Source organism: Oncorhynchus tshawytscha, unplaced genomic scaffold (genome assembly GCF_018296145.1).
Source record: "Oncorhynchus tshawytscha isolate Ot180627B unplaced genomic scaffold, Otsh_v2.0 Un_contig_37_pilon_pilon, whole genome shotgun sequence".
Taxonomy (NCBI): Eukaryota; Metazoa; Chordata; class Actinopteri; order Salmoniformes; family Salmonidae; genus Oncorhynchus; species Oncorhynchus tshawytscha.
The window spans coordinates 277646-290052 of NW_024609825.1; the positions used below are offsets into that span (position 1 = coordinate 277646).

General features: G+C 40.0%; 1 protein-coding gene across 1 annotated transcript; it reads left to right on the top strand.

The window, feature by feature from the left end:
- The first annotated feature begins 682 nt into the window (after window positions 1-682).
- On the top strand, window positions 683-11268 carry pepd (peptidase D). Its single transcript, XM_024440490.2, has 15 exons — window positions 683-823; window positions 2924-3107; window positions 4340-4467; window positions 4620-4683; window positions 4849-4896; window positions 5018-5079; window positions 5180-5224; window positions 6041-6116; window positions 7172-7218; window positions 8674-8742; window positions 8920-8997; window positions 9499-9647; window positions 9913-10097; window positions 10240-10431; window positions 10684-11268. The coding sequence occupies exons 1-15, from the start codon at window positions 783-785 to the stop codon at window positions 10798-10800; spliced, it is 1485 nt and encodes a 494-aa protein (XP_024296258.1). The 5' UTR covers window positions 683-782; the 3' UTR covers window positions 10801-11268.
- The last annotated feature ends 1139 nt before the right edge of the window (window positions 11269-12407 follow it).

Genomic DNA, 12407 nt, shown 5'->3' on the forward strand with positions numbered 1-12407 from the left:
CACTGTAATAAGGTCTCTGAAATGGGTTACATGAATCTGTGCAGTTGAAACAAATTCACCCCACTGCCCTCCTAATCCAAGTGGGGCATGTCCCTCATGGTCAATACTGTTAGGGCTAGGATGCATTTTCAATTTATGACAGTCAGGCAGCCCAATTCAGATCTTTTTGCCACTAATGGGTATTTTGCCAATCAGATCAGATCTTTTGGCAAAGATCAGAATTGGGCTGCCTGTGTAAATGCAGCTTGAGTCACACAGTATCTGCAAATGCTTTCTTGAACCTTGAACTAAGTATTGAAATAATTGCTGCTTCTGATAAAAAGAAAGGCCATAATAAGTTACATAACTTGTGTGGGATAACAGACTTCTGTAGAAGTTATCAGTGAGAAAATATGTCAAGAATATTCACAGAAGAGTGACAATGAAATTGAGAATGAAATAACACCTCAAAAGTTGGTTCATAATAAAAACTAAAATCTGAACACTAGGTATATATCCAACACAAACATTTAAATATTGTGTGACGTTTACTGATTTAAAAAAAAGTGGATTTGTAGCTGAAACAACTCCCTGGGGGTTTTCTGAAAGACAGTTATAAAGACCTTGCCATGCAATACAACCCTAACATATATTTCAAGTTAGTGGATCAAATAAATGGCCATACTATTTCAAGCATCATTCGGTTCGCCGCTTGATATTTCATACTGCCGACATACATTTTGTTCAGCACTCACTTCAGCCATAATCAGCTGATCGGTTTCACAAGCGAAAGCCACTGTCACATGACACCTCCAGTCTTGAGCAACATGGCTGCACGACAGGAGTGAGTATATTCTGTTTTGTATTATTTCTGTGATTTCTCTTTCTGTTAAGCGTACTTGGCCACTGATTCTAAATTAAACAAATTATAATGCACGAATTGTTCGCTATCTGCATAAACCTGATCAATTAAGGTAACTCTCGTTACCGGAGCTAGCTGTCAAGCACAAGAAAATAGCGGCGTAGTTTTTGCAGGCTGGCAGTCAGACATCAATGAGCAACGTTGCCATTAACTAACTATGCCTGTCTGACTTTACATTTATTCGCATAATAGGGAAAAACAGGTGGTTGCAGCTCCAGTTTGTGGATAATATTAGCTAGTATCTCTACAGACGGGTTGTTTCCGGAATAATTGCCAGGGACCTCACGATACGACGTCATCACGATTGGTAGTAGCACCTTTGATCACTTTTGCAGTCAAAAAACAAGCTGAGATCTACCACTCCGATAATTTTAAAAACATGTAAGCCTATTCAACATTAATAAAACAGTTCTGTAGGAATGAAGTTTGTGCAGTAGGCCAGAAACGTTATCGCATCATATTGGCTACATGAGATCATATTATATTTAAAAACTCGAGCTTTGATAACAAAATAGATCAGTTGTACCACTTGCGAGGTATAGCTGAGCATAAATTGAAGAACTTTCCTTTTTTATTTTACTGGACTGATGGTACCAGCTGAGGGTCCACCTCTCCCTGTTCTCTCCTTTCCTCCGGTGAGACTGGCCAGAGAGAGGACACCATCCTACCACTGATGGCAACTTGAGTCGCACCGCATTGTTTTTGCCTCATGCACAAATTCATGTTCCTACTGTATGACTAGAGAAAGTGAAATATTCCTCAACATTAAAATACACATGACGAGCTGCTAATAATAAAAACGCAGGTCTATCGATACACTTAGCTACTAATTCATTGCAGCTGTGGCACGAGAGGAAGTAGGGAGAAGCGCGTTTTGTAAAAGTGTTGACAGTGCTGCAATTTTTTTTAAACTAACTCACTCATAAAAACAGCAGGGCTTTTCTGTATTCTGACAGTTTATTCCTGGTCATGGTTTTAAAAGTTATGAAATCTCACGTAGGCTAGTATCAAACTTTGCTGTGGGGTTGTGGAAGCGTTACGCGGAATGGTGATAACATTTTGAGCTATCTAATTGGCCAGCGCACTTGATTTAACGACAGCTCTTCTGGTCCGCTGGGTAGGTGGAGTTTGAAATGGTTCAGAACAGTTTGCCTACCTGGCATGCAGGGCTTCTGAATTAAGTGCACCTTCCGCCAAAAGCGCAAATTCAAATAAATAAAGGAGCGCAAGCCTTTATCGTTGGCTTTTCTACAGATATGTTATGTTTGGTGATCAACTAGGAATGCCTAGAATATCGACTGGTTGGTGACCACTGCTCTACTGTATCGATTTCCCCCATCCCTACAATATGTCAATACTCCAATTGTTATTAATATAGAGGTGATATGATGCATTATACTCTGTCCTCCTATCATAGCTTGTGTTTCTTGTTTAAATGTACTACATCTCTAAAACAGGAAGTGCACATTGAAACCCACTCACATGATCACAGAAGTGTTTAGACATCTTATTGTCAAGTTGACAAAATCTGAGGCAGGTTGCTGATCAACAACTCCTAAGTTAAGTGACCTTTGATCATGTACATCGGTCTTTGTTGTTACTAAATCACACAAGGAAGGGAGCACTCTCCAGAGATCAAGTGTTATCTTTACCACACACTGGGGATCATTGAAACCATATCCATTTAGGGCAATACTGTTCTACAGTTTGTGCAAAATCATATTTTTTGTTGAGTGTAAAACTCTTTGAGTCCTAAAAATTGTCAACGTCTATGTCCTCACCACTTCTGCTAAAGTTTCACTAAAAATGTAACTTTCATAACTGTGCAGTATAATGATAAACAATGATTTGTTTTTTACATTGTATATTTACTAAAGGGTTTATAAGTATTTTTATTGTTTTAGATTGTTTCAGTTCGGCTGATTCTAAGGCAGGCAATTGGTTTAGCTAACTGAAAATAGAAAACTACTAGACAGTAATGTACAACATATTAACCCATTTCCCAATGCTGTCTTTCTGTAGACCTGTGTATTGGCTGGGTAAAGACACCCTGAGAGTGTCAGCAGCGCTTTTTGCTGAGAACCGGCGGCGGCTGTGCCAAGGCATGAAGGCCACGGATGGGGTGGCCCCCAAGTCTGTAGTCGTGCTGCAGGGAGGGGAGCAGAAGCAGAGATACTGCACCGATACAGACATGCTCTTCAGACAGGTACATGTAAGGATCGGTGTCCCGCTAGCGGGACAACTTCCGGTGAAAATGGAGGGCGCGCAAAATTCAAATAATCATAAATATTATGGATTCTAAACATTTATGTACATATAAGTGTCTTTATATTGGCTGAAAGCTTAAATTCTTGTTAATCTAACTGCATTGTCCGATTTACAGTAGCTATTACAGCGAAAACATGCCGTGCGATTGTTTGAGGACGGCGCCCCACAAAATGTTTTTCCACCGGCACAGGTTTCATAAATTCACATATAATGATTAAATATTCACATACGTTTTGAAAATCTTCCTCTGATTTGCAATCCAAAGGGTCCCAGCTATAACATGTATTGTCGTTTTGTTAGATAAAGTCCTTCTTTATACGCCAAAAAGTCTGTTGGGTTGGCGCCATCGATTTGAGTAATCCACTCGTTCAATTTGCAGAGAAATTCATCTGAAAATCTATCCCTAAACTTTGTTTCAACAAGTCAAAATACGTTTATATTTACTCCTCAGATACCCTAAAATGTAATCGAACTATAATATTTATTTTGGAAAGAAGTATGTTCAATAGGAAAGCGATTTTAGCAGGTGCGTAATGGCTTCATGACGCAGGCAAACATGAATTTCCAAGACTGTGTCCCTCTCCTAAAACTGTTATTTCTTATTCGTTTTTAAAGTTACACGCCTGAAACCTTGAACATAGACTGCTGTCACTCTGTGGAAGCCATGGGAATTGCATCCAGGGAGCTAATTTTCAATATGACCTTTCTCTTGTATTTCTAAGAGGATGGTCTCTCAAAAAAAAAAAAAATTCTGGTTGGTTTTTCTTTGGATTTTCTCCTACCATATCTGTTATATTCTCCTACATTATTTAATTTTTTTTACACAAACGTCAAAGTGTTTTCATTCCAATGGTACCAATTATATGCATATCCTGGCTTCAGGCTCTCAGCTACAGGCAGTTCGCTTTGGGCACGTCATTCAGGCAGGAAGTGGAGAAAAAAAGGGGCCTAGCCTTAACAGTCAGTCACAGATATGCCATTGTTTTATCCTAAAGTGACATACAGTAATACGTGCATACATTTTCATATTGATGACCCCAGCGAGAATTGAATCCACAATCCTAGCGTTTCTCTACCAGCTGAGCCACATAGGATCACACATAGATGAGATGGATGAAGGTGTGACTGAGCAGACCTTGGCTGACTCTTTTGACTCATGTGGTTCTGTAGGAGTCCTTCTTCCATTGGGCTTTTGGAGTGACTGAAGCCGACTGCTACGGAGCCATCGATGTGGACACAGGAAAATCCATCCTCTTTGTCCCCAAGCTGCCTGAGAGCTATGCAACCTGGATGGGAGAGTGAGTCAGTGACTGTAACTCAAACTATATGTGAATGTGATCAGCCTCAGGAGACAGCCTACCACTTTCAGCATCATGGACTCACAAAGACACTCTAAGAATACTCCTTAGGCCTTCTCATTAAAACCGATTGTGTCATTGTCTATTGACAGGATCCATCCGCGGGAATACTTCAAGGAGAAATACACCGTCGATGAGGTGCAATACACCTGTGATGTAAGTTAGTGTGTCACGTTTGCATGCACATACTGTACACCTTACCCATCTTTGTAGTGTTGTAGCTTAGCTTGTGATCTTGTAGCTTCACTCGTTTCCCTCTATTTGATAGTGTCAGTTCTCTGATCCCTCGACAATTCTGCCTTTCTGTCTGAACTCTTACAGATTGCTGATGTCTTCTCCAAGATGAAGCTTGGAGCTCTTCTCACTTTGGTATGTCCTTAATATATTCTGTTGATGCTATGATAGTAGTTTACAGTAGCAATTCATTAGATAAAGTATTATTTTAAGAGACTTGAAAGTGGGCCTGGTAATTGTATTATGTTTCTTCCAGCGTGGACAGAACACAGATAGTGGGAGTACCTGCCGCGAAGCCTCCTTTGAAGGAATCAGCCAGTACGTTTAATTGGCATCAATTGATGTCCATTTGAAACTTTGTATTTCTAATTTATTTGGTTGAATGTTATACCTTGATAAATATGATATGATATTTCAGATTCCAAGTGAACAACACTCTTCTGCATCCAGTCATTGTGGAATGGTAAGTACTGTATAATACTATATCCAGCTCGTAACCATTGGTTGCTGCTGCTTTTCTGTTATGTGGAACTATTTTTGTGAAACCTTATTAGTCTGTGCCTGTTTCACACTGAGTCATCTGAGGTGGTGACTGCATCTCTAATGTGAAGAGAATCATTAAGACATAAATGGTGGTAGAAACCATGACCAAGAATAGAATCAGAAAAACACCTCACTAACAATAAGGTAAAAAGCTGATTTCCCTGAAAGATAAATAGGGGAGTGTAAGGCTCCTCCAGCAGTGAGGAATAGATGAGTAATACAGGTATTATTTCTGCATTCATTATGAGCTACCAAATATAAAGCACACACATAAACACAGAGCTTTAGCTTTGATTATCAATCTTTTGTTTCTGGTTGGGTGCTATAAGCCAAGCCTAGTACGTGTTTGTGCATGATGGAATTAAGCAAAAACGCCTGAGGGGGTGCGGTATATGATCAATATACCACGGCTAAGGGCTGTTCTTATGCACGCCACAATGTGGAGTGCCTGAATACACCCCTCAGCTATGGTATATTGGCGTGGACAGAACACAGATAGTGTATATTATATTACCACAAACCCTGAGGTGCCTTATTACTATTATAAGCTGGTTACCAACGTTATTGAACAGTAAAAAGTAATGTTTTGTCATACCCATAGTATATGGTCTGACATACCACGGCTTTCAGCCAATCAGCATTCAGGGCTCAAACCACCCAATTTATAATATAGAGATATACACCTGGCCTATTGATCTAAGAGGCCCTTGACTCCTTGTTCCTTCTCTTCCTGCAGCCGGCTGACTAAGACTGACATGGAGCTGGAGGTTCTGCGATACACTAACCGGATTTCCAGTGAAGCCCATAAAGAGGTAAAAACCTGCAGGACAGACAGACATACCTGTCATAGGGGGAGAAGGAGCTCCAGATTCTGACTCATCTCATTTGATCTGTGCATTTTGGATTTTAGGGGACCGAAAGTATTGGGACAAATTCACTTATGTGTGTTAAAGTAGTCCAAAGTTTAGTATTTGATCCCATATTCCTAGCACACAATAACTACATCAAGCGTGTGACTCTTCAAACTTGTTGGATGCATTTGCTGTTTGTTTTGGTTGAGTTTCAGATGATTTTGTGCCCAATATAAAGTAATGGTAAATACTTTTATTGTAAATAAGAAAATGTTTCTACACACTTCTACATTCATGTGGATGTGACCATGATTATGAGTAGTCCTGAATCAATTGTGAATAAGATGAGTGAGAAAGTTGGATTCACAACTATCATACCTCCCAAAAAAGGCTAACTTCCCCTGTTATTTGAATATTGGGAGGTTAGCATGTCTTGGGGGTATGATATTTGTGTGTAACTTTCTTACACATCATTGTTCACAATTCATTCAGGACTATCCGTAGTCGTAGAATCCACATGAATGTAGACGTGTTTAATAACATATTCTCTTCTTATTTCCAATAAGTGACAGCAAATGCATCCAACGAGTTTCTAGAGTCACAAGCTTCATGTAATCATTGCATACTAGGAATATGAGACCAAATACTGAATTTTTGACTTCTTTAGAACACATGTACAGTATATATGAGTTAATTTGTCCCAATAAAATGGGGGGGGGGAGACTATGTACAAAAAGTACTGTAATTTCTAAACAGTTCACCTGGTATGGATGGAAATACCCTCAAATTAAAGCTGGGAGTCAGCACTTTAATCAAAGTGCTGGAGTACATAGCCAAAACAACCAAAAATGTGTCAATGTCCCAATACTTTCGGAGCTCACCATGTTGTTATATCATAATTCATATATGAGTATAATCAAAGCTAAAAGAATACATCTCCGAGGCATCATTTCCCACTTGCAGCCTTGTATATCACAGGTATAGCCAACCTGAAGTGCTGTTGTCTTTCTCCTCAGATCATGAAGCATGTGAGACCTGGACAGAAAGAATATGAAATGGAGAGGTGAGTGGAGCTTGTTATCATGAAGGGTATGCCAGCTATATTGAACTGTTTGTACCCTATAAAGGCATATTGTATGACGAGGTGGTGTACTATGTCCCGCCTGACCATAAAGGTGATGGTAAAACAGTATGATCCTTATCTATCAAGGTGTGTTCCTCTGGATAAACTACATTCACAGCACGTCTGATCTGATCACTACTGAAGTCCTAAGTATTTGGACAAATTCACATAGTGTTTTCAAGTAGTCAAAAGTGTAGTATTTGGTCCCATATTCCTTGCATGCAATGACGACATCAAGCTTGTGACTAAAAACGTGTTGGATGCATTTATTATAAGTAAGAATAGAAGATGCTTCTGAACACTTCTATATTCATGTGAATGCTACCAGGATAATCGACCTTCATGAATGAATGGTGAAAAAGGAAAAGGTTAGAGGCACAAATATCACTCCTTCCCCCCCATTTTTAACCTCGTTACTGGTAATGGTGAGGGGTTAGCATGTTGTTTTGTAGCCTCTGAACAGCATCTCACTGATCGTTATTCATGATTCATTCATGATTTTTCTTAATCATGGCGTTATGAGGATTTATTTAGAAGTGTTATTTATAAGAAATATCTAATCATTTTCTTTCTGTTACTATTGGGCAAAACATAATCCAAAATAAACTACAAATGCATCCAATGAATTTGCAGAGTCACAAGTTTGATGTAGTCATTGCGTGCAAGGAATATGGGACCACATACTAAACTTTTGACTACTTTGATACACTATAAGCACATTTGTCCAAATACTTATGACTTCTTCACATGGGGGGGACAATACATGAACTGCTTTCATTTCTAAATGGTTAAACAGATACAGTATGCATGAAAATACCCTCAAATAAAAGGTGACATTCTGTACTGTCACCTCGTGTGAAACATTTGATCTCAAACCTAAAATGCTGGAGTATAGAACCAAATGGAAAAAATGGCTTCACTGTCCAAATACATATGGAGGGGAGTGTATTTTACGATGAAGTAACAGCCACCCACTGAGCTGAATCAATTTCCTGTTTCTAGTTGGCAGCTTTTTGTGTTTTTAATTAAACCTTCATCTGGGTGGCTGAAGAATGTAAATAATCTGAGCTACTATAGCAGTGCCCCTCACCAGCTCACTATCTGACTAATTGACTGCAGCAAGAACGTGCAGCAGAGAATATGTCATCACTGACTCAAGTCTCCAGTGAATAGACCAATAACCAAGTGAAGATGAGTCCAAATGCTTTTATATTACTATCCTCCAGTTAAGTATCAGGCGATGGAAATCTTCAAGGTGGGAGGATTAGATGACTCCCTCCTTGTATTCTAGGCTAACCAATATCAAAAAGGAGGTTAACCCTTGATTACACTTCATTGTTAGAACTGTGGAGCTTCTTGTGTACGGTCACTCATGTCAGTGCTTTTCTGTTGCAGCCTGTTCCAGCACTACTGCTACTCTCATGGGGGAATGCGTCACACCTCCTACACCTGTATCTGTGGAACGTAAGGCACTTACTTCCCTTTGCTACACACAAATGGGTTCATTTAATGGAGAACATATCTGATGCGTGACATCATCTGTGTTACATTTTGACGTACAGAAATTAGATGCTATTGTTCTATCTGACGTGTGTTCAGTGCCTCTATAATGACCTACTCGTATGCTTAAATCTTCATCAGTGGAAACAACGGCTCAGTCCTGCACTACGGCCATGCAGGAGCTCCCAATGACAAGACCATCGATGACGGAGACATGTGGTAAGTCAGCGATCATTTCACATGATGTGAAGTTATTCCACTCCTCAATTGTCCTTTTGGGGTTGTTTGCTTGGTTTTATTATATTCTGTGTTAATTTTGTCTTGGATTTGTATATCAAAAACTGGAATGGAATACTGTACATCTCAGAGAGCTACACATCCCCTGCTGTCATTAGTATAGTAGTATAGCAGCTAGATCCACTGAGTGGCTCTCCCATGGGTTTACTCATAGACGGAGCATAGCTTGGACCGGCTTTGAACATAAGTCAGGCTGCTGTGTGCATAGGGCTACTGATGGAGATTTAAAGTGGCTGTGTGGAGCGCCCATGGTGACACAACATGAGCACCTTTGAAAGGCAAAAGTTGTATTCATTATGATGTACATGCTGTGAATAATTTCTCTGATTTATGTTTGGAAATAATGATGCCGGAATGGCTGTAGAGCCCTTTGGTTGAGCAGTAACACTGATCTAACTGTGACGTGTGTTTTTTTTCTTGCAGTCTGTTTGACATGGGTGGAGAATACTACTGCTACTCCTCTGACATCACCTGCTCCTTCCCAGCCAATGGAAAGTTCACTCCAGACCAGAAGGCCATCTATGAGGCTGTGCTCAAGTCATCACGGGCTGTCATGGCTGCCATTAAACCAGGTATGAGTCTACTGGACACAGGCAGGACAGAGGAAGCATTCACTAAACATACAGTACATACTTAGCTTGGGCACAAGGAAGGATTATACCTTTTAATATATTAATTTGTTCTATGGTTTGACTAATAGTGAGTTGTTGAAGACTGAAGACTACCACAGAACATGCCATATCCTCACCACCGGTCATTATCACCTGCATATTAGACTGCTTTGAAACTTTTAACCTCCGATTTAAAAACCTGACTGAAGGTGGTCTTGTGTTTCAGAGGTCAAGTGGACAGAGATGCACCGTCTGGCTGACCGGGTTCACCTAGAGGAGCTGGTGAAGATTGGGATCCTGCATGGGAGTGTGGAGGACATGCTGAAGGTCCACATGGGCTCTGTCTTCATGCCCCACGGCCTGGGACACCTGCTGGGCATCGACGTGCACGACGTGGGCGGATACCCAGAGGTCAGTACCAGAGAGATGGATACAGTATTCTATTCATCAATGATCAGTGCTACAGAAAGTTCTAAATACACTTCTAAAAAGACATGTCTCTCTCTAGACAAAGTTAACGTCCGTGTCATGCCGCTTGTTCTTGGTTACACAGGGTATTGAGCGGGTCAACGAGCCCGGTCTGAAGAGCTTGAGGATGGGCCGTCTGGTGCAGGAACGCATGGTCCTGACTGTGGAGCCTGGTATCTACTTCATCAACCACCTGCTGGACCAGGCCTTGGCCAACCCAGCCCAGAGCTGCTTCATCAACAATGAAGTGCTGACCCGCTTCCGCAGCTTTGGAGGGGTACGTTTACCTATCCACAGACAGTTTGTACTCATTAGTGTGCTGGTTTTACTGTCAATGTCAACCACCCAAAGCTTGCACATAGAAACCCCTTTGTCTCAATCTACTCCATGGCAGCAAATAATATACACATTATGCTGTTCTGTTAAGTCTTCTGCTATAACTGCTCCCCCCTGACAATTATCTACTGTTTATTATTAACCTTGGCTCTGACCCTCATGTGTCTTCCTGGATATTTCCTCCTCTCTCCAGGTGCGTATTGAGGACGACATTGCAGTGACTGCCAGCGGAATGGAGCTGCTCACCTGTGTCCCTCGTACAGTGGAGGAGATTGAGGCTTTCATGGCCGACCGTGGAAAATCCTTCTAAATAACGTCGCTCATATCCAAGCTGATCTAACCAAATGGTATTTTCACTCCTAATTGTGGAGAGAATATCTGTTTTCTGATGTAAGAGATGCAGTTTCTCTAATGATATCTTGCCAGTCTACATAATGCCATATATAATCAATAATGGATGCAGAACTTATCAATCTAGAAAGGTGTGTTTAATCTCAGTGAATGCAGTATCAGTAACATAACACACTAATAAACAAATGCAGGTTAAACTACCTATACTATTTGAAGCTCTTAGTGATAAAGATGATTATTGTGAAAATGCAGTGAATTAAATTGCTGTGGCCATCTTGCCACGTAAAAACAGTGTTGACAGTTGACAATATTTCAGTGCCTGGTTAATTGCTTTATGACTGTGCGTAATAGACTTTATTTTCTTGGACGTTTATACAATTCTCATAAAATACAGTGCAATTGAAGTAAATAAACCCCTCAACTTGCAGTTTTGCGTTCTGTGACATTTGTAGAGTGTGCTTCCAGTTGTAAATGCCAGTGATCATAGTGTCATGGAACAGTGGGTTGGTTTACTACAACTGTGTAGTAATACTGCCAGTCTTCACTAGATGGGGTCCTTAAGTCATTGTGAAGTTCATGTAGCTCTGGTAAGAAGAGTTGCCTTGTATCGATGCCCTTATTTGTTACAGATTTGATTCACACCACCAGTGAACTGGTGTTAAAATAAATGGAATGACTACAAATATGCACCAAATAAGTATAAACACATTTATTTCCAAAACAGTGTCAGTCAAACCTTTCCCATTTCAATTATGAAGTAGTGTACATTGCAGATGTTTGCATTAGAATCCCAAATACTAATGTATAGCATTTCAGTCATACACCATGTCTCTGATTTAAAAATATATTATTTTTTTTAAAGAGAGAAAGATGGTGTTAAATCATTCAACTTAAATACTTGTCAGTTGGCAAATTCAGTTAATTCCTTTTAACTCAGTTGCATTGAATACACTGTATTATGTTTTTAGCTATTGAGTCCATCCCAGACGTAGCATCTGATTACACATACAATACATACAGGATGAGAATCCTCAAAACCTTTTCTTACAGTGAATGTTACTAGGATGGATGCAATCAAAAGGGAACTCATTACTCTTAAGGTACAATAAAGGACAAACTAGTGGGGCATAATACTTTACTGGCATGGTCAATGGTCAATTTATCACCTTTGTTTAGATGTTTACCAGGCCTACATGAGTAACAGTTTCAATTTAATCAAATGTACTTTTTTACATTTTTATTATTTGTGAAAATTGTGGTACATTACTGCAGTTATAAAGTGTCATGAATAATCCAGTATCCTTTTAGTGAATTAATGTTTCAATTTTCCCATGAGCATAGAAATGTACAATGGTGTAATCTTTTTATCTCACACAAATGTAGTTCTTTTACCTTCTCTTTAAGAAGTATAGTGTTCTAGAATTTCTAACCATCTGCTTTAACCATCCAGTGGGCTCTGGAATGCCTACATCCCTTTCCTAGGCAGTGATTGGTGGAGAGGTAACAGACGTTTTAACCCTGCAGCCAAAAGGGGCCACTGGTGCCGATAAACCAGCGCCCTCCCTG